The sequence below is a fragment of the Oncorhynchus nerka genome, linkage group LG26, assembly GCF_034236695.1.
Source record: "Oncorhynchus nerka isolate Pitt River linkage group LG26, Oner_Uvic_2.0, whole genome shotgun sequence".
Taxonomy (NCBI): domain Eukaryota; kingdom Metazoa; phylum Chordata; class Actinopteri; order Salmoniformes; family Salmonidae; genus Oncorhynchus; species Oncorhynchus nerka.
Genome location: NC_088421.1, coordinates 42,569,794 through 42,594,401, shown reverse-complemented (window position 1 = coordinate 42,594,401; position 24,608 = coordinate 42,569,794). Strand labels below are relative to the sequence as shown.

General features: G+C 44.6%; 1 protein-coding gene and 1 pseudogene across 1 annotated transcript in view; both read right to left on the bottom strand.

Annotated features, from left to right (window-relative positions):
• Window positions 1-993: 993 nt before the first annotated feature.
• Window positions 994-4,503, bottom strand: LOC115116277 (zinc finger protein 239-like; annotated as a pseudogene).
• A 1,794-nt stretch (window positions 4,504-6,297) lies between these two features.
• LOC115116125 (serine/threonine-protein kinase LMTK1-like) overlaps window positions 6,298-24,608 on the bottom strand; it is a 122,719-nt gene continuing 104,408 nt past the window's right edge. Inside the window, 1 exon segment of the mRNA XM_065010764.1 lies at window positions 6,298-10,989. Coding sequence (XP_064866836.1) covers window positions 10,961-10,989 — 29 coding nt within the window. The 3' untranslated portion in view covers window positions 6,298-10,960.

The following is a 24,608-nucleotide window of genomic DNA, read 5'->3' as shown; positions in this document are numbered from 1 at the left end:
TGCACATTGCCTCGGTACTGCTACTCTGTTCATTATGTCCTGATGGCCTAGTCCCTTTTACCCCTACTACATGTACATACTACATTACCTCAATCACATGTTCATTATGTCCTGATGGCCTAGTCCCTTTTACCCCTACTACATGTACATACTGCATTACCTCAATCACATGTTCCCCTGCACATTGCCTCGGTACTGCTACTCTGTTCATTATGTCCTGATGGCCTAGTCCCTTTTTTTGTGTGTGTGGGTAGTCTAGTGAGTGTGTGGGTAGTCTAGTGAGTGTGTGGGTAGTCTAGTGAGTGTGTGGGTAGTCTAGTGAGTGTGTGGGTAGTCTAGTGAGTGTGTAGGTAGTCTAGTGAGTGTGTAGGTAGTCTAGTTGATATAAATAATTAAGGAGGTATAAATAGGCCTGTATGGTAGAGTGGCCAGACGGAAGCCATTCCTCAGTAAAAGCACATGACAGCCCGCTTGGACTTTGCCAAAAAGGCACCTTAAGGAATCTCAGACCATGAGAAACAAGATTCTCTGGTCTGATGAAACCAAGATTGAACTTTTTGCCCTGAATGCTAAGCGTCACATCTGGAGGAAACATGACACCATCCCTACGGTGATGTGTTGTTTTGGCATCATGCTGTGGGGTTGTTTTACAGCGGCAGGGCCTGGAAGACTAGTCAGGATCGAGGGAAAGATGAACGGAACAAAGTACAGAGAGAACCTTGATGAAAATCTTCTCCAGAGTGCTCATCCCTCAGGTGGATGCACTATCTTGGCAAAGGAGAAATGCTCACTGATAGGCATGTAAACACATTTGTGCTCAAAAATGATGTGTGCACATGTAACATTTATGGGACCTTTTATTTCAGCACATGAAACATGGGACCAATACTTTACTTTTTGTGTTTATATTGTATTTCATGGATATAATTATGTAATGCATAATTTATTACAGTTTTAGGTGAATAAATAATTAAGTGTAGAAATAAGCAGAAGTTGTTCAGAAGATAATGGATTGAATTTATTGATCAATTGAATACATGAATACACACTACTATTGAAACATTATTCTACATGTATTTTATTTAACCTTTATTTAACTAGGCAAGTCAGTTAAGAACAAATTCTTATTTATAATGACGGCGTACACCCGCCAAACTCGGACGACGCTTGGCCACTCTATGGGACTCCCAATCACATGTGATACAGTCTGGACTCGAACCAGGTTGTCTGTGGTCAAAGACTGAGATGGTCTTAGACCACTGCTCCACTTTATTTAATAATAATAATAGTATATGAAAGAAGACAATTATCAACCCCCCCCACACACACACACACACACAGGTTCATTATGACATCTTCTATGATGACAATGATCCATTTAAAAACACAATGTGTTATAATACATGGTCCTAGATCAGAGCTGCATATTATGCTCCAGAGGTTACCATGGTGATCAGACTAAGTCAACTGTTTAAGAATGGGAGATGGATATGACTGTTCACTAGATGTTTTCTATTTCACATGTATTTAGGGATCTGGAACTGGATAGGAGGGAGATGAAATATGGCATATTGTTGCTTTATGGTGTTTTTTCATTAGCCCTAAATGAGAAAAGCTCTTTCCACATAGACAGACATAAGGTTTCTCTCTAGTGTGTGTTCGCTGGTGTGAATTCAGTGTCCCTGATTGACTGAATCTCTTCCCACACTGATCACAGCTATAAGGCTTCTCTCCAGTGTGTGTTTGCTGGTGTCAATTCAGGGGGGAAGCTCGAGCAAATCTCTTTCCACACTGATCACAGCTATAACGCTTCTCTCCAGTGTGTGTTTTCTGGTGTATAGTCAGCTCTCCTGACCGAGCAAAGCATTTTCCACACCGATCACAACTATAAGGTTTCTCTCCACTGTGTATGCGCTGGTGTATAGTTAGTTTTTCTGAAACAGAAAAGCACTTTCCACACGGATGACAGCTATAAGGCTTCTCTCCAGCTGGTGTATGGTTAGGGCTCCTGCACTAACAAAACCTTTCCCACAATCAAGGCAGTGGTAAGGCTTCTCCCCTGTATGAATTCTCAGATTAAATTTTAAGGTGTGAGAAGCAGTGAAACTCTTCCCACACTGTGAGCATCTGTAAGGTTTCTCTCCTGTATGGCTTCTTCTGTGAACTTTAAGACCCCCTGGACACGTGAAACTCTTCCCACACTGAGAGCAGCTATACAGTTTCTCTCCTGTATGGATTCTCAGATGAGATTTTAAAGTATTAGATGCAGCAAAACTCTTTCCACACTGAGAGCAGTAGTACGGTTTCTCTCCTGTATGGATTCTTAGATTATATTTTAAGGCGTTAGATACAGTAAAAGAGTTCCCGCATTGAGGGCAGCGGTATGGTTTCCCTCAGGTGTGCCTCCGCTGGTGAATTAAGGACCTTTGTGTAGTGGTCCGCTTCCCACAGTCAGAGCAGCAGTGGTGAGGTTTATTCCCTGTACGTCTCTGCTGGGGTTTCTTGAGATGTTCTGATCGGGTGAGATTATTCTCTGTCTCGTCAGCATCATGATGTTTTTGAGGCCCCCCAGATGATAAGTCCCCCCTACTGAGAGAATGACGGTTAAGGGTGTCCCCTGTGAAACAAAGACATTGAATAACTAGGTTTTGGAAATATGGGTCCCTAAACAAATATTATCATAAATATACAGTATATTTTGTATCTATCAATTAACAGAAGTTGCAGAAGCAGATTGTAGTCTAATCCACACACTCCATTGTTCTTACTTGATGAAATCAAATCTCCATCTCCTTCCTTCTTGTGTCCCCCTCTCGAAGTTCTACTCTGCCCTGGTGTTTTCCTGCAGTCGACCAGCCACACAGACACCCTCTTCAGATTTAGCAGTAAGGCCTACTGGGAGAGTTACGACCCTCGCACTCTGGCAGGGTGGAGGGGGATGAGCTAGCTCTGTCCTGGTGAACGCAGGAGGTATTGTACATAGAAAATAATTTCAGCACTTTGGAAGTGGTATATATATTTTTTTTTACTCTTAGTACAAATGTCAAAACTGATAACACTTGTAACTGATAACACGGTCTTATGTTCAGAACCTTTGATTGAGCATTCAGTGGAGTTGACCACATCTCTCACCACTGAGCTAATCTTGATTAATCCAGAACTAAAGTCTCACGTAATTGGTCAGCTGCTCGACGAAGTTCTGGGTTCATACGTGTTAGGAGGAGAGATTAGGAGATGCTAGAACAAGGAGCAGAACCGCAACGAGGAGCTCCACCCTCTTAAAATACGGGCCTTGACACACTGCCGGGACTTGAGGTAGGCCTATACAAACAGTCTAATAAATATTTAGGAAGGAATCAAGAAACATTAGTAAAAGAAAAACATTCAAAAGAGTCAAAATAACAGAATAGCATATTCTGAGTTTAAAGGTAGACTCCGCGATATGATGCACAAAGTAAACAGCATAGTGGGTGAATTGCCGCAATTACTCAGAGCATTGTGTACGATAGGCTAGAATGTTACTTTGTTGAAGGACAAAATATCCCAACAAGTTAATTACCGCCTTTGTTTACTTTGTCCAGCTTTAATTACCGCCATGGTTTACTTTGTCCAGCTTTAATTTACCGCCATGGTTTATTTAGTCCAGCTTTAATTTACCGCCATGGTTTACTTTGTCCAGCTTTAATTTACCGCCATGGTTTATTTTGTCCAGCTTTAATTTACCGCCATGGTTTATTTTGTCCAGCTGTTCAAATGTAACGCATTGATGTGGAAGATGAAAGATGATGAAAACTAGACCAATACATTTTATACAGTAGAGCTACAGGCTACTGTTAGTTAACCAAACTAACTTTTTTATACCAAACAGCAGAGATATAATGTTAAAAGTTAACTGAACGTATAATTGTATACAGCTGAGCTATTCACTACTGTTAAAAAGCAGACAAACTTACCAAATTCATCAAGGAAGCTACTGTTTCTTCACATGACAAGAAATGTGTAGGCAACAGTTATTCCTTTGTCATAGCGTTCAGATAAACATTACACCAGAGCAATCAAACATCTAATTAAATATCAGAAAACGATTTAAATTGTGACAAATAAACGTCTCATGTAGGCTGACCTTACTTCAGAAAAATTATTTGCAAAGAGTTTACCTGATCTATAAGTCAAGAAAACGTTCAACACCCTTTTCAAGAATCCTGTTGTCTGCTACCGCCTACTTTTACCCAAGAGCCACTTGGAGCACAACGTACTCTTCTTCTTCTTCGATGGGGTTTAACGGCGGTTGGTATCCAATGTTAATGGCACATTATCGCCACCAGCTGGTAGTGGTATTGAAAAAAAAAACATGGGATATGGGAAAAATGATATCATACCAAATAAAACACGTCAACTAAGAACCAATCCCACTTATTCAATCACAGTCCACTCCAAAATACATCCATACACAGGCTCAGGGTTCTGTGATGGCCATACATTCACTGACAGGATCTCTTGCATTCTGCGGCATTCACAATGATTCATTCCAATGTTCTTAGATTTCTTCTCCGCTTGTGCTGTACAGTTTCTGACCATTGCAATAAATATTACAAAGTCCCCCTTTTTACCATGTAGCATTTCACTATTCCTCGGTTGATGAGAACCCTTCACTGGTCTTGTTTGCTCTACTACCATTGTTTATTCCCCATCCTTCCAATTCTCTCACTGTCTCCAGATAGGAGACACACTGGACACTATTTACCCTTGCCACCGCATTCTCCTTCACCCTAACAGGACACTACTTACCCTTACCACCGCATTCTCCTTCACCCTAACAGGACACTACTTACCCTTGCCACCGCATTCTCCTTCACCCTAACAGGACACTACTTACCCTTACCACCTCATTCTCCTTCACCCTAACAGGACACTATTTACCCTTGCCACCGCATTCTCCTTCACCCTAACAGGACACTATTTACCCTTGCCACCGCATTCTCCTTCACCCTAACAGGACACTACTTACCCTTGCCACCGCATTCTCCTTCACCCTAACAGGACACTACTTACCCTTACCACCTCATTCTCCTTCACCCTAACAGGACACCTCTTACCCTTATCACCTCATTCTCCTTCACCCTAACAGGACACTACTTACCCTTGCCACCGCATTCTCCTTCACCCTAACAGGACACTACTTACCCTTACCACCTCATTCTCCTTCACCCTAACAGGACACTTACTTACCCTTACCACCTCATTCTCCTTCACCCTAACAGGACACTATTTACCCTTGCCACCGCATTCTCCTTCACCCTAACAGGACACTACTTACCCTTGCCACCGCATTCTCCTTCACCCTAACAGGACACTACTTACCCTTACCACCTCATTCTCCTTCACCCTAACAGGACACTACTTACCCTTACCACCTCATTCTCCTTCACCCTAACAGGACACTACTTACCCTTGCCACCTCATTCTCCTTCACCCTAACAGGACACTACTTACCCTTGCCACCGCATTCTCCTTCACCCTAACAGGACACTACATACCCTTACCACCTCATTCTCCTTCACCCTAACAGGACACTACTTACCCTTGCCACCGCATTCTCCTTCACCCTAACAGGACACTATTTACCCTTGCCACCGCATTCTCCTTCACCCTTACAGGACACTACTTACCCTTACCACCTCATTCTCCTTCACCCTAACAGGACACTACTTACCCTTACCACCTCATTCTCCTTCACCCTAACAGGACACTATTTACCCTTGCCACCGCATTCTCCTTCACCCTAACAGGGCACTCCAGGAATTCAGGCACATGTTCACCTCCACAGTTGCAGCATTTCCATTAATTTGGCATACAATACTCTTCCCTTCTGCACACACTTGACACATGACCAAATCTTTTACATTTATGACACTGAAGGGGCTTGTGCACTAAAGCTCTTACAGGTTATCTCATGAATCCTAACTTTATATGAGAAGGGAGAGACTCTTCATCATAGAACAGTAGCAAGGATGAAGTTCATTTATTTTCTCTATGAGGACAATGTGCTGCCCGGCAGAGGCGGATCACCTGGCCCTCTGGTCAAGGAGTGTTTCACTGATTCCCAGGTTGCTAAAGACTACAAGCGTGTTGACAAATTACCCAATGGGTCATGATACTTCTCTGGGCCAAAAATGTGAGGGTGCAAAAACATACAAAGAGGGAATGCAGCTGATTCATTTGCTCACCTGCTCAGGCGCCTATAATCACATTAATCAATTACAGCAAACAAAGCAATACATGTGACAGACACAAGAGGGGAAAAAAACTGTCTTGATTTATTTGTCTTGAATTCTACTTTAGCACGACAGCCATGAAACTGAGACATAGGCCTTGAGGAATGGAACTAGCCTGGATGCCAGTCGCTTTCTGCTCTCTTAGCAACACCTTGTGGAATTGCTATGTCAAATGTTTGGCTTGACAATGAGTTGGAAAGAGCACCAGCAGATCTGGGACCAGGCTAGAATGGATCTATAGAGTGATGATGATTTAGTATTTAGTATTTGGTATTTTACTAGAATCCCCATTAGCTGTTGCAAAAGCAGCAGCTACTCTTCCTGGGGTCCATGATGGTGTTACTACTGGTGTACGGACCAACCCATCTCACCTACTCAACTCTCAACTCATTTCAATTGTCTATTTAGCTTAGCCATTGGTTATTGTTGTCCTTTCTCTTTGGCAAATGGCCAACGTGCATAAAGATGGCAGAATTCAGATATGGCATAATTGTTTTAGCACTATCCACTGTGTTTCAAAACTATGGCGCGCGACATGTTTTAGTGTGCCATTAAATCAGCTCAATCTACCTTTTAGGATTTTCAAAATGGCAGCCGCCTTGAAGCTAAAATCGGGATCATGTATATTGTGCTAATGACAAAAGCAATGTGCAATACGGCAAACACAGGGAAAACAAGGAATTTGTGGTAAGTGCAATGTTTACGCACCGCCACTATTTAGACAAGCCGGCATGGACTGGTTGAGGACTTATGCTCCACAGAGAGCGAAGAGGATAAGGTGAGTAACTCTACAATCTGGCTGCAGTGGATTACTTTAAAGTGGTGTCTGCAATAAGATGGTGCAAAGTGTGCAAAGTTATAGACTGATCCGATAAACCATTGCATTACTATTCAAAATGTTGTATCAAGTCTGCCCAAATGTGTCTAATTGGTTTATTGATACATTTTCAAGTACAAAACTGTGCACTCTCCTCAAAGAATAACATGGTATTCTTTCACTGTTACTGTAAATTGGACAGTGCAGTTAGATTAACAGGAATTTCAGCTTTCTGGCCATATCAGATATGTCTATGTCCTGTGAAATCTTCCTGTTACTTCAAACGTCATGCTAATCACATTAGCTCACCCGTCCCATTGTGGGGACACCGATCCCATAGAGGTTTTAAAGTTGTGACTGAAATGGCCCATATTCCCTATATAGTGCACAAATATGAGTATTTTTCTTAGCGCACTATACAGAGAATATGATGCCATTTCAGAAACATACTCATATTGGTAGATAAGAAATACTAGGGGAAAAGTCTCTCTTCTTGCAGAATGTGAAAAACTTAAAAGGCAGGCAGAGAGAGAGAAAACATAGAGTTGGCCCTTTTAGTGACTCAGGAGAATCAGGGCAGTGTATGTATCAAATGTCTGTGTGATCTTATTTATTGCGATCTAAAAGGCCAAACTGATCCTAAGTCAGCACTCCTGCTTTGAGACGCTTGATACATGGCCCCGGAAGGAGAGGAGAGGGTACAGCAGTAGTAAAACCAAGTCAAATGATCTTGAAACATGTTGATAACCTTCATACATTATTATGTGAGATGTGTCAATCTGTAACCGTCCTGTTGCAATGTCTGTACACCTTGAACACCTGTACAGATAACCATCTCTTACATGTAATAAAATAGACCTGCATTAGATGGTGTAGGTAGACCGGTGACAATCACAGCTTCATGACAGATATAGTATAGACATGTAGTTGAATTGAAAGGCGCTCTTGCATTTAAACATACAGGGCTGGTTTCCCAGACACAGAATAAGTCCTGGTCTCAAAACCTATTTTCATGGTGATTCTCTATTGAAAGTGTTTGTTAGTCCAGGACTACGATTCATCTGTGTCCAGGAAAAACGTCCAGAAGAGATATTATGACCAAACCAGTTTGGCTGTGGCTTCACGTGGGTGGCGTCCCAAATGCTCTATGGGCCCTGGTCGAAAGTAGTCTACTATAAAGGGCCCATTGGGTCCTGATCAAAAGTAGTGCACTATAAAGGGAATAGGGTGCCATTTTAGGATGCAAATCTCTTTCTTCTATTCATCCCTCTTTTCTCTCCCTCCGTCACATTCCACTCATTGTATCGCTGGTTAAATGAAACGTGATCAAAGCTACTGTATGAATCATTACATGGGCTAGACAGTAATGTATAATGCTTTATAGCGTCCTTTATAATGCATTATAATACACTAATAATGTTTTGTTACCAACTGACCCTTGAGTTTCCAGGGACAGACACAAACAGGGATCCTGGGTCACGTTCATTAGGGCACTTAACGGAAAAGGTTTTGCAATGAAAAACGTTAATGAGCGTGTCTTATTGGACAAGTCGGACAAGTGGGCAGCAGGTAGCCTAGTGGTTAGAGCCAGTAACCGAAAGGTTGCTGGATCGAATCCCCGAGCCGATAAGGTAAAATCTGTCATTCTGCCCCTGAACGAGGCAGTTCCTCAGTAGGCTTTCATTGTAAATAAGAATTTGTTCTTAACTGACTTGCCTAGTTATATATATATATATATATATCATTTTAAGTCCAGATAGTCTCACCCTCATTTCAGTACTTTTCCCCCCTAAGGAACAAGACCCTCATGGATCTATGCTGTAACAGATCCATTACATTAACGTTACAAACAGTGTTCTCCACCTTATATTTCAGTCATGTAGACACAACACAGGGGTGACCTGAAATGTAAATGCAGGTACAGTAGATGTATTTTCAACATTGATCTATAGGTGGTGCTACTAACAGGCTCCTACAACGCTCGGCTGAAATGGCACTCTTATCAGGTTTTGTTCAGTACAAAAAAAGGTGTTCCAATTTTCACGGCTTCAAACCCTAAATACATCTACTTTAGAGCTTCTCAACTGGTCTAATAATTCTAATAGAGAAAGTGAATTTTGAACAGATGTGGAGGTCTTCATTGACCAGAGAGAGGGAGGACCCTTACCAAAAAAGATTGCCATTAGAGTGCAGTATAACTGCAGTTTGCTGCAAAGACTGTGTCCAAAATATATATATATTTTTTTACTGCCGTCATTTGGCAGTGTAACTGCAGTATAACTGAGGTTCAACTGCAGTATAACTGAGGTTCAACTGCAGTATAACTGAGGTTCAACTGCAGTTATTCTGTAATTACTGCATCCAAAATACCACAGTTGACTGACTGCAGTTACTGCACTTTTACTGCAGTTTCAAAACGGCAACCTTTGTTTGTAAGAGGAGGAGTAACTAACGTTACAAAGAACTGTGAAACAGACACATAACAGTGTTACCAAGTTGTAAGCAGAGCCATATATATTATAACATACATAGATTTCAACAGGGCTCTGGCTCTAATGATCTGTTATGTAAGGGATAATCAACCAGAGGCTATGCGTTCTATGGAAAATAATGAACGATGTTGAAGGTGTGTTCCAGCTGACTTCCCACTTTTCCAGTATGCATAGAGCCCCAAGTTGATTATCCCTTTTATACCAGGGCTATAATTGAACACATTTGCTGCTAGAAATGTGTTAATTGGCCAGTAGAAATGTGTTTAACATCCACTGAAGTAGCTAGCAAGTTTACTAGAGAGCGACAGTGGTTGCCTTGGTAACCAAACAAACAGACTTGCTAGTTTAGCGAACCAAACCATCAGTCCTAGCTCGCCATTATGAAAATCGAATTCAAACATGCCAATAATGTTTTCAATTGAACTTTTGCTTTCAAAAGCAACTCAAACATATAACATGTAAGAACGAACCTTTCTATCGTGCAAATATACCGTGAGTTATACGGAAATAATGCACGCTCTAGAATGCCCTTCAAGCCAATCAGAAACACATATTCAATGCTATGGTGTAACATCATAATAATACTTTTTTTTTATCCCTGAACTAAAACATCAGCAAGACCGTCCACCTTCCTGTGGCTTTGTCAAGGGGGCACAGTAGGTTTTGCAGTACCCCCACCCCTATTCCTCTGTCATTTGTAAAGGGGGGGTTGTCTTCATCTTTGAACCCCCACAGAGAGCAGCTTCATGTGGGGCGGTCATCAGCCGTTATTCAATGGCTCCAGGGAAGCACTGTAACACTGTTCTAGAAGATCCAACCAGCCGATGAGCAAGCAGATGGAGGACCAAAGCAGCCAATGAGAGAGCAGCAATGAGACCAAGTCTGTCATTTTTTCATTTTTTTGTCTCTTTTTCCTTTTCCCCAAATGATTTGACGCTACTGAACGTCAATGGTGATTTGAGCAAATAAGTTATTAATAATTGTCATAAGTGTAGATGTTATATATCTCTAATACATCTATATTATAAGTCACATACTGCTTGGTTGTGGTCCTCTCAGGACTCTGTCATCGTTCCTACAGCTATCTCTCTGTCTCTCTCTGGAGTAATAATACAAAGTAAGAGAAGGAACCATTTAAGGTGTTTGTCTGCATCCGAAATGGCACCCTGTTCCCTATGTTTTCCACTATTGTTGACCAGGGCACATAGGGAATAGGCTGTCATTTGGAATGTAGATGTTGTGTCACTACGATACAAGGCATTGGCTCATACAGGGTCATCAGGTTCTTGAGATCCCAGGTCTGAACACCTGGTAGTCATACTAGGAGAGGAGGTATACTCCTTCCTGTCATGGAGAAGACCCCTTCAATCCTTCTTTCACTGCCTCTCTCCATCTTCACTGCTCCCTGTGAGACAAGAGAAGAGGATTCGTTAGCGCAGATGTGACGTTTTCCCTTTTCACACTGTCGTATCGACCTAAGCTGTTCTGAGCTGGTAACATAGTGTCCTGTTCACAACACTGAGCCCAGGCTAGCTGTACTGACCTGGTAACATAGTGTCCTGTTCACAACACTGAGCCCAGGCTAGCTGTAATGACCTGGTAACATAGTGTCCTGTTCACAACACTGAGCCCAGGCTAGCTGTACTGACCTGGTAACATAGTGTCCTGTTCACAACACTGAGCCCAGGCTAGCTGTACTGTGCTGCCCTTTCTTTTGACAGTACATTGTCCACTCCAGCAGCTATGGTGGATGCATAACAACACCAGCTCAGTACAGCTAGCCTGGGCTCAGTACTGTGAACAGGACACTATGTTACCAGCTCAGTACAGCTAGCCTGGGCTAAGTACAGCTAGCCTGGGCTCAGTACAGCTAGCCTGGGCTCAGTACAGCTAGCCTGGGCTCAGTGTTGTGAACAGGACACTACATAACCAGCTCAGTACAGCTAGCCTGGGCTCAGTGTTGTGAACAGGACACTACATAACCAGCTCAGGACAGCTAGCCTGGGCTCAGTGTTGTGAACAGGACACTACGTAACCAGCTCAGTACAGCTAGCCTGGGCTCAGTGTTGTGAACAGGACACTAGTGACTACTACAGTACTACAGTACCAGGGGAGTGTTCAACAGGACACTAGTGACTACTACAGTACCAGGGGAGTGTTCAACAGGACACTAGTGACTGCCACAGTACTACAGTACCAGGGGAGTGTTTAACAGGACACTAGTGACTACTATAGTACGATAGTACCAGGGGAGTGTTCAACAGGACACTAGTGACTACTACAGTACTACAGTACCAGGGGAGTGTTTAACAGGACACTAGTGACTACTACAGTAGCAGGGGAGTGTTCAACAGGACACTAGTGACTACTACAGTACCAAGGGAGTGTTTAACAGGACACTAGTGACTACTACAGTACCAGGGGAGTGTTCAACAGGACACTAGTGACTACTACAGTACTACAGTACCAGGGGAGTGTTCAACAGGACACTAGTGAATACTACAGTACTACAGTACCAGGGGAGTGTTTAACAGGACACTAGTGACTACTACAGTACTACAGTACCAGGGGAGTGTTCAACAGGACACTAGTGACTACTACAGTACCAGGGGAGTGTTCAACAGGACACTAGTGACTACTACAGTACTACAGTACCAGGGGAGTGTTTAACAGGACACTATTGACTACTACAGTACTACAGTACCAGTGGTGTGTTCAACAGGACACTAGTGACTACTACAGTACCAGGGGAGTGTTCAACAGGACACTATTGACTACTACAGTACTACAGTACCAGGGGAGTGTTCAACAGGACACTAGTGACTACTACAGTACCAGGGGTGTGTTCAACAGGACACTAGTGACTACTACAGTACTACAGTACCAGGGGAGTGTTCAACAGGACACTAGTGACTACTACAGTACCAGGGGTGTGTTCAACAGGACACTAGTGACTACTACAGTACCAGGGGTGTGTTCAACAGGACACTAGTGACTACTACAGTACCAGGGGAGTGTTCAACAGGACACTAGTGACTACTACAGTACCAGGGGAGTGTTCAACAGGACACTAGTGACTACTACAGTACTACAGTACCAGGGGAGGGTTCAACAGGACACTAGTGACTACTACAGTACCAGGGGAGTGTTTAACAGGACACTAGTGAATACTACAGTACCAGGGGAGTGTTTAACAGGACACTAGTGACTACTACAGTACTACAGTACCAGGGGAGTGTTCAACAGGACACTAGTGACTACTACAGTACCAGGGGAGTGTTCAACAGGACACTAGTGACTACTACAGTACTACAGTACCAGGGGAGTGTTTAACAGGACACTAGTGACTACTACAGTACTACATTTTACATTTACATTTACATTTAAGTCATTTAGCAGACGCTCTTATCCAGAGCGACTTACAAATTGGTGCTTTCACCTTATGACATCCAGTGGAACAGCCACTTTACAATAGTGCATCTAGGTCTTTTAAGGGGGGGGTGAGAAGGATTACTTTATCCTATCCTAGGTATTCCTTAAAGAGGTGGGGTTTCAGGTGTCTCCGGAAGGTGGTGATTGACTCCGCTGTCCTGGCGTCGTGAGGGAGTTTGTTCCACCATTGGGGGGCCAGAGCAGCGAACAGTTTTGACTGGGCTGAGCGGGAACTGTACTTCCTCAGTGGTAGGGAGGCGAGCAGGCCAGAGGTGGATGAACGCAGTGCCCTTGTTTGGGTGTAGGGCCTGATCAGAGCCCCAGTACCAGGGGAGTGTTCAACAGGACACTAGTGACTACTACAGTACTACAGTACCAGGGGAGTGTTCAACAGGACACTAGTGACTACTACAGAACCAGGGGTGTGTTCAACAGGACACTAGTGACTACTACAGTACTACAGTACCAGGGGAGTGTTCAACAGGACACTAGTGACTACTACAGTATTACAGTACCAGGGGAGTGTTTAACAGGACACTAGTGACTACTACAGTACCAGGGGAGTGTTTAACAGGACACTATTGACTACTACAGTACCAGGGGAGTGTTCAACAGGACACTATTGACTACTACAGTACTACAGTACCAGGGGAGTGTTTAACAGGACACTAGTGACTACTACAGTACCAGGGGAGTGTTCAACAGGACACTAGTGACTACTACAGTACCAGGGGAGTGTTCAACAGGACACTAGTGACTACTACAGTACTACAGTACCAGGGGAGGGTTCAACAGGACACTAGTGACTACTACAGTACCAGGGGAGTGTTTAACAGGACACTAGTGAATACTACAGTACCAGGGGAGTGTTTAACAGTACACTAGTGACTACTACAGTACTACAGTACCAGGGGAGTGTTCAACAGGACACTAGTGACTACTACAGTACCAGGGGAGTGTTCAACAGGACACTAGTGACTACTACAGTACCAGGGGAGTGTTCAACAGGACACTAGTGACTACTACAGTACTACAGTACCAGGGGAGTGTTTAACAGGACACTAGTGACTACTACAGTACTACATTTTACATTTACATTTACATTTAAGTCATTTAGCAGACGCTCTTATCCAGAGCGACTTACAAATTGGTGCTTTCACCTTATGACATCCAGTGGAACAGCCACTTTACAATAGTGCATCTAGGTCTTTTAAGGGGGGGTGAGAAGGATTACTTTATCCTATCCTAGGTATTCCTTAAAGAGGTGGGGTTTCAGGTGTCTCCGGAAGGTGGTGATTGACTCCGCTGTCCTGGCGTCGTGAGGGAGTTTGTTCCACCATTGGGGGGCCAGAGCAGCGAACAGTTTTGACTGGGCTGAGCGGGAACTGTACTTCCTCAGTGGTAGGGAGGCGAGCAGGCCAGAGGTGGATGGACGCAGTGCCCTTGTTTGGGTGTAGGGCCTGATCAGAGCCCCAGTACCAGGGGAGTGTTCAACAGGACACTAGTGACTACTACAGTACTACAGTACCAGGGGAGTGTTCAACAGGACACTAGTGACTACTACAGAACCAGGGGTGTGTTCAACAGGACACTAGTGACTACTACAGTACTACAGTACCAGGGGAGTGTTCAACAGGACACTAGTGACTACTACAGTATTACAGTACCAGGGGAGTGTTTAACAGGACACTAGTGACTACTACAGTACCAGGGGAGTGTTTAACAGGACACTAGTGACTACTACAGTACTACAGTACCAGGGGAGTGTTCAACAGGGCACTAGTGACTACTACAGTACTACAGTACCAGGGGAGTGTTTAACAGGACACTATTGACTACTACAGTACCAGGGGAGTGTTCAACAGGACACTATTGACTACTACAGTACTACAGTACCAGGGGAGTGTTTAACAGGACACTAGTGACTACTACAGTACCAGGGGAGTGTTCAACAGGACACTAGTGACTACTACAGTACTACAGTACCAGGGGAGTGTTTAACAGGACACTAGTGACTACTACAGTACTACAGTACCAGGGTAGTGTTCAACAGGACACTAGTGACTACTACAGAACCAGGGGTGTGTTCAACAGGACACTAGTGACTACTACAGTACTACAGTACCAGGGGAGTGTTTAACAGGACACTAGTGACTACTACAGTACCAGGGGAGTGTTTAACAGGACACTAGTGACTACTACAGTACCAGGGGAGTGTTCAACAGGACACTAGTGACTACTACAGTACCAGGGGTGTGTTCAACAGGACACTAGTGAATACTACAGTACTACAGTACCAGGGGAGTGTTTAACAGGACACTAGTGACTACTACAGTACTACAGTACCAGGGGAGTGTTCAACAGGACACTAGTGACTACTACAGTACTACAGTACCAGGGGAGTGTTTAACAGGACACTAGTGAATACTACAGTACTACAGTACCAGGGGAGTGTTCAACAGGACACTAGTGACTACTATAGTACCAGGGGAGTGTTTAACAGGACACTAGTGACTACTACAGTACTACAGTACCAGGGGAGTGTTCAACAGGACACTAGTGACTACTACAGTACTACAGTACCAGGGGAGTGTTTAACAGGACACTAGTGACTACTACAGTACCAGGGGTGTGTTCAACAGGACACTAGTGAATACTACAGTACTACAGTACCAGGGGAGTGTTTAACAGGACACTAGTGACTACTACAGTACTACAGTACCAGGGGAGTGTTCAACAGGACACTAGTGACTACTATAGTACCAGGGGAGTGTTTAACAGGACACTAGTGACTACTACAGTACTACAGTACCAGGGGAGTGTTCAACAGGACACTAGTGAATACTACAGTACTACAGTACCAGGGGAGTGTTTAACAGGACACTAGTGACTACTACAGTACTACAGTACCAGTGGTGTGTTCAACAGGACACTAGTGACTACTACAGTACCAGGGGAGTGTTCAACAGGACACTATTGACTACTACAGTACTACAGTACCAGGGGAGTGTTTAACAGGACACTAGTGACTACTACAGTACTACAGTACCAGGGGAGTGTTTAACAGGACACTATTGACTACTACAGTACTACAGTACCAGTGGTGTGTTCAACAGGACACTAGTGACTACTACAGTACCAGGGGAGTGTTCAACAGGACACTATTGACTACTATAGTACTACAGTACCAGGGGAGTGTTCAACAGGACACTAGTGACTACTACAGTACCAGGGGTGTGTTTAACAGGACACTATTGACTACTACAGTACCAGGGGAGTGTTCAACAGGACACTAGTGACTACTACAGTACCAGGGGTGTGTTCAACAGGACACTAGTGAATACTACAGTACTACAGTACCAGGGGAGTGTTTAACAGGACACTAGTGACTACTACAGTACTACAGTACCAGGGGAGTGTTCAACAGGACACTAGTGACTACTACAGTACCAGGGGAGTGTTTAACAGGACACTAGTGACTACTACAGTACCAGGGGAGTGTTCAACAGGACACTAGTGACTACTACAGTACCAGGGGTGTGTTTAACAGGACACTAGTGAATACTACAGTACCAGGGGAGTGTTTAACAGGACACTAGTGACTACTACAGTACTACAGTACCAGGGGAGTGTTTAACAGGACACTAGTGACTACTACAGTACCAGGGGAGTGTTCAACAGGACACTAGTGACTACTACAGTACCAGGGGAGTGTTCAACAGGACACTAGTGACTACTACAGTACTACAGTACCAGGGGAGTGTTTAACAGGACACTAGTGACTACTACAGTACCAGGGGAGTGTTCAACAGGACACTAGTGACTACTACAGTACTACAGTACCAGGGGAGTGTTTAACAGGACACTAGTGACTACTACAGTACTACAGTACCAGGGGAGTGTTCAACAGGACACTAGTGACTACTACAGAACCAGGGGTGTGTTCAACAGGACACTAGTGACTACTACAGTACTACAGTACCAGGGGAGTGTTTAACAGGACACTAGTGACTACTACAGTACCAGGGGAGTGTTTAACAGGACACTAGTGACTACTACAGTACTACAGTACCAGGGGAGTGTTCAACAGGGCACTAGTGACTACTACAGTACTACAGTACCAGGGGAGTGTTTAACAGGACACTATTGACTACTACAGTACTACAGTACCAGGGGAGTGTTCAACAGGACACTATTGACTACTACAGTACCAGGGGAGTGTTTAACAGGACACTAGTGACTACTACAGTACCAGGGGAGTGTTCAACAGGACACTAGTGACTACTACAGTACCAGGGGTGTGTTCAACAGGACACTAGTGAATACTACAGTACTACAGTACCAGGGGAGTGTTTAACAGGACACTAGTGACTACTACAGTACCAGGGGAGTGTTCAACAGGACACTAGTGACTACTACAGTACTACAGTACCAGGGGAGTGTTTAACAGGACACTAGTGACTACTACAGTACTACAGTACCAGGGGAGTGTTTAACAGGACACTAGTGACTACTACAGTACTACAGTACCAGGGGAGTGTTCAACAGGACACTCGTGACTACTACAGTACTACAGTACCAGGGGAGTGTTCAACAGGACACTATTGACTACTACAGTACCAGGGGAGTGTTTAACAGGACACTAGTGACTACTACAGTACCAGGGGAGTGTTCAACAGGACACTAGTGACTACTACAGTACCAGGGGTGTGTTCAACAGGACACTAGTGTATACTACAGTACTACAGTACCAGGGGAGTGTTCAACAGGACACTAGTGACTACTACAGTACCAGGGGTGTGTTTAACAGGACACTAGTGAATACTACAGTACCAGGGGAGTGTTTAACAGGACACTAGTGACTACTACAGTACTACAGTACCAGGGGAGTGTTTAACAGGACACTAGTGACTACTACAGTACCAGGGGAGTGTTCAACAGGACACTAGTGACTACTACAGTACCAGGGGAGTGTTCAACAGGACACTAGTGACTACTACAGTACTACAGTACCAGGGGAGTGTTTAACAGGACACTAGTGACTACTACAGTACCAGGGGAGTGTTCAACAGGACACTAGTGACTACTACAGTACTACAGTACCAGGGGAGTGTTTAACAGGACACTAGTGACTACTACAGTACTACAGTACCAGGGGAGTGTTCAACAGGACACTAGTGACTACTACAGAACCAGGGGTGTGTTCAACAGGACACTAGTGACTACTACCGTACTACAGTACCAGGGGAGTGTTTAACAGGACACTAGTGACTACTACAGTACCAGGGGAGTGTTCAACAGGGCACTAGTGACTACTACAGTACTACAGTACCAGGGGAGTGTTTAACAGGACACTATTGACTACTACAGTACTACAGTACCAGGGGAGTGTTCAACAGGACACTATTGACTACTACAGTACCAGGGGAGTGTTTAACAGGACACTAGTGACTACTACAGTACCAGGGGAGTGTTCAACAGGACACTAGTGACTACTACAGTACCAGGGGTGTGTTCAACAGGACACTAGTGAATACTACAGTACTACAGTACCAGGGGAGTGTTTAACAGGACACTAGTGACTACTACAGTACTACAGTACCAGGGGAGTGTTCAACAGGACACTAGTGACTACTATAGTACCAGGGGAGTGTTTAACAGGACACTAGTGACTACTACAGTACTACAGTACCAGGGGAGTGTTCAACAGGACACTAGTGACTACTACAGTACTACATTACCAGGGGAGTGTTTAACAGGACACTAGTGACTACTACAGTACTACAGTACCAGGGGAGTGTTTAACAGGACACTAGTGACTACTACAGTACTACAGTATCAGGGGAGTGTTCAACAGGACACTCGTGACTACTACAGTACTACAGTACCAGGGGAGTGTTCAACAGGACACTATTGACTACTACAGTACCAGGGGAGTGTTTAACAGGACACTAGTGACTACTACAGTACCAGGGGAGTGTTCAACAGGACACTAGTGACTACTACAGTACCAGGGGTGTGTTCAACAGGACACTAGTGAATACTACAGTACTACAGTACCAGGGGACTGTTTAACAGGACACTAGTGACTACTACAGTACTACAGTACCAGGGGAGTGTTCAACAGGACACTAGTGACTACTATAGTACCAGGGGAGTGTTTAACAGGACACTAGTGACTACTACAGTACTACAGTACCAGGGGAGTGTTCAACAGGACACTAGTGACTACTACAGTACTACAGTACCAGGGGAGTGTTTAACAGGACACTAGTGACTACTACAGTACTACAGTACCAGGGGAGTGTTCAACAGGACACTAGTGACTACTACAGAACCAGGGGTGTGTTCAACAGGACACTAGTGACTACTACAGTACTACAGTACCAGGGGAGTGTTCAACAGGACACTAGTGACTACTACAGTACTACAGTACCAGGGGAGTGTTTAACAGGACACTAGTGACAACTACAGTACCAGGGGTGTGTTCAACAGGACACTAGTGAATACTACAGTACTACAGTACCAGGGGAGTGTTTAACAGGACACTAGTGACTACTACAGTACTACAGTACCAGGGGAGTGTTCAACAGGACACTAGTGACTACTATAGTACCAGGGGAGTGTTTAACAGGACACTAGTGACTACTACAGTACTACAGTACCAGGGGAGTGTTCAACAGGACACTAGTGAATACTACAGTACTACAGTACCAGGGGAGTGTTTAACAGGACACTAGTGACTACTACAGTACTACAGTACCAGTGGTGTGTTCAACAGGACACTAGTGACTACTACAGTACCAGGGGAGTGTTCAACAGGACACTATTGACTACTACAGTACTACAGTACCAGGGGAGTGTTTAACAGGACACTAGTGACTACTACAGTACTACAGTACCAGGGGAGTGTTTAACAGGACACTATTGACTACTACAGTACTACAGTACCAGTGGTGTGTTCAACAGGACACTAGTGACTACTACAGTACCAGGGGAGTGTTCAACAGGACACTATTGACTACTATAGTACTACAGTACCAGGGGAGTGTTCAACAGGACACTAGTGACTACTACAGTACCAGGGGTGTGTTTAACAGGACACTATTGACTACTACAGTACCAGGGGAGTGTTCAACAGGACACTAGTGACTACTACAGTACCAGGGGTGTGTTCAACAGGACACTAGTGAATACTACAGTACTACAGTACCAGGGGAGTGTTTAACAGGACACTAGTGACTACTACAGTACTACAGTACCAGGGGAGTGTTCAACAGGACACTAGTGACTACTACAGTACCAGGGGAGTGTTTAACAGGACACTAGTGACTACTACAGTACCAGGGGAGTGTTCAACAGGACACTAGTGACTACTACAGTACCAGGGGTGTGTTTAACAGGACACTAGTGAATACTACAGTACCAGGGGAGTGTTTAACAGGACACTAGTGACTACTACAGTACTACAGTACCAGGGGAGTGTTTAACAGGACACTAGTGACTACTACAGTACCAGGGGAGTGTTCAACAGGACACTAGTGACTACTACAGTACCAGGGGAGTGTTCAACAGGACACTAGTGACTACTACAGTACTACAGTACCAGGGAGTGTTTAACAGGACACTAGTGACTACTACAGTACCAGTACCAGGGAGTGTTCAACAGGACACTAGTGACTACTACAGTACTACAGTACCAGGGGAGTGTTTAACAGGACACTAGTGACTACTACAGTACTACAGTACCAGGGGAGTGTTCAACAGGACACTAGTGACTACTACAGAACCAGGGGTGTGTTCAACAGGACACTAGTGACTACTACAGTACTACAGTACCAGGGGAGTGTTTAACAGGACACTAGTGACTACTACAGTACCAGGGGAGTGTTTAACAGGACACTAGTGACTACTACAGTACTACAGTACCAGGGGAGTGTTCAACAGGGCACTAGTGACTACTACAGTACTACAGTACCAGGGGAGTGTTTAACAGGACACTATTGACTACTACAGTACTACAGTACCAGGGGAGTGTTCAACAGGACACTATTGACTACTACAGTACCAGGGGAGTGTTTAACAGGACACTAGTGACTACTACAGTACCAGGGGAGTGTTCAACAGGACACTAGTGACTACTACAGTACCAGGGGTGTGTTCAACAGGACACTAGTGAATACTACAGTACTACAGTACCAGGGGAGTGTTTAACAGGACACTAGTGACTACTACAGTACCAGGGGAGTGTTTAACAGGACACTAGTGACTACTACACTACTACAGTACCAGGGGAGTGTTCAACAGGACACTAGTGACTACTACAGTACTACAGTACCAGGGGAGTGTTTAACAGGACACTAGTGACTACTACAGTACTACAGTACCAGGGGAGTGTTTAACAGGACACTAGTGACTACTACAGTACTACAGTACCAGGGGAGTGTTCAACAGGACACTCGTGACTACTACAGTACTACAGTACCAGGGGAGTGTTCAACAGGACACTATTGACTACTACAGTACCAGGGGAGTGTTTAACAGGACACTAGTGACTACTACAGTACCAGGGGGAGTGTTCAACAGGACACTAGTGACTACTACAGTACCAGGGGTGTGTTCAACAGGACACTAGTGTATACTACAGTACTACAGTACCAGGGGAGTGTTCAACAGGACACTAGTGACTACTACAGTACCAGGGGTGTGTTTAACAGGACACTAGTGAATACTACAGTACCAGGGGAGTGTTTAACAGGACACTAGTGACTACTACAGTACTACAGTACCAGGGGAGTGTTTAACAGGACACTAGTGACTACTACAGTACCAGGGGAGTGTTCAACAGGACACTAGTGACTACTACAGTACCAGGGGAGTGTTCAACAGGACACTAGTGACTACTACAGTACTACAGTACCAGGGGAGTGTTTAACAGGACACTAGTGACTACTACAGTACCAGGGGAGTGTTCAACAGGACACTAGTGACTACTACAGTACTACAGTACCAGGGGAGTGTTTAACAGGACACTAGTGACTACTACAGTACTACAGTACCAGGGGAGTGTTCAACAGGACACTAGTGACTACTACAGAACCAGGGGTGTGTTCAACAGGACACTAGTGACTACTACCGTACTACAGTACCAGGGGAGTGTTTAACAGGACACTAGTGACTACTACAGTACCAGGGGAGTGTTTAACAGGACACTAGTGACTACTACAGTACTACAGTACCAGGGGAGTGTTCAACAGGGCACTAGTGACTACTACAGTACTACAGTACCAGGGGAGTGTTTAACAGGACACTATTGACTACTACAGTACTACAGTACCAGGGGAGTGTTCAACAGGACACTATTGACTACTACAGTACCAGGGGAGTGTTTAACAGGACACTAGTGACTACTACAGTACCAGGGGAGTGTTCAACAGGACACTAGTGACTACTACAGTACCAGGGGTGTGTTCAACAGGACACTAGTGAATACTACAGTACTACAGTACCAGGGGAGTGTTCAACAGGACACTATTGACTACTACAGTACCAGGGGAGTGTTTAACAGGACACTAGTGACTACTACAGTACCAGGGGAGTGTTCAACAGGACACTAGTGACTACTACAGTACTACAGTACCAGGGGAGTGTTTAACAGGACACTAGTGACTACTACAGTACTACAGTACCAGGGGAGTGTTCAACAGGACACTAGTGACTACTATAGTACCAGGGGAGTGTTTAACAGGACACTAGTGACTACTACAGTACTACAGTACCAGGGGAGTGTTCAACAGGACACTAGTGACTACTACAGTACTACAGTACCAGGGGAGTGTTTAACAGGACACTAGTGACTACTACAGTACTACAGTACCAGGGGAGTGTTTAACAGGACACTAGTGACTACTACAGTACTACAGTACCAGGGGAGTGTTCAACAGGACACTCGTGACTACTACAGTACTACAGTACCAGGGGAGTGTTCAACAGGACACTATTGACTACTACAGTACCAGGGGAGTGTTTAACAGGACACTAGTGACTACTACAGTACCAGGGGAGTGTTCAACAGGACACTAGTGACTACTACAGTACCAGGGGTGTGTTCAACAGGACACTAGTGAATACTACAGTACTACAGTACCAGGGGAGTGTTTAACAGGACACTAGTGACTACTACAGTACTACAGTACCAGGGGAGTGTTCAACAGGACACTAGTGACTACTATAGTACCAGGGGAGTGTTTAACAGGACACTAGTGACTACTACAGTACTACAGTACCAGGGGAGTGTTTAACAGGACTACAGTACCAGGGGAGTGTTCAACAGGACACTAGTGACTACTACAGTACTACAGTACCAGGGGAGTGTTTAACAGGACACTAGTGACTACTACAGTACCAGGGGTGTGTTCAACAGGACACTAGTGAATACTACAGTACTACAGTACCAGGGGAGTGTTCAACAGGACACTAGTGACTACTACAGTACTACAGTACCAGGGGAGTGTTCAACAGGACACTAGTGAATACTACAGTACTACAGTACCAGGGGAGTGTTTAACAGGACACTAGTGACTACTACAGTACTACAGTACCAGGGGAGTGTTCAACAGGACACTAGTGACTACTACAGTACTACAGTACCAGGGGAGTGTTTAACAGGACACTATTGACTACTACAGTACTACAGTACCAGTGGTGTGTTCAACAGGACACTAGTGACTACTACAGTACCAGGGGAGTGTTCAACAGGACACTATTGACTACTACAGTACTACAGTACCAGGGGAGTGTTCAACAGGACACTAGTGACTACTACAGTACCAGGGGTGTGTTTAACAGGACACTATTGACTACTACAGTACCAGGGGAGTGTTCAACAGGACACTAGTGACTACTACAGTACCAGGGGAGGGTTCAACAGGACACTAGTGACTACTACAGTACCAGGGGTGTGTTCACCAGGACACTAGTGACTACTACAGTACCAGGGGTGTGTTCAACAGGACACTAGTGACTACTACAGTACCAGGGGTGTGTTCAACAGGACACTAGTGACTACTACAGTACCAGGGGTGTGTTCAACAGGACACTAGTGACTACTACAGTACCAGGGGTGTGTTCAACAGGACACTAGTGACTACTACAGTACCAGGGGTGTGTTCAACAGGACACTAGTGACTACTACAGTACCAGGGGTGTGTTCAACAGGACACTAGTGACTACTACAGTACCAGGGGTGTGTTCAACAGGACACTAGTGACTACTACAGTACTACAGTACCAGGGGAGTGTTTAACAGGACACTAGTGACTACTACAGTACCAGGGGTGTGTTCAACAGGACACTAGTGACTACTACAGTACCAGGGGAGTGTTCAACAGGACACTAGTGACTACTACAGTACCAGGGGTGTGTTCAACAGGACACTAGTGACTACTACAGTACCAGGGGTGTGTTCAACAGGACACTAGTGACTACTACAGTACCAGGGGTGTGTTCAACAGGACACTAGTGACTACTACAGTACTACAGTACCAGGGGAGTGTTTAACAGGACACTAGTGACTACTACAATACCAGGGGTG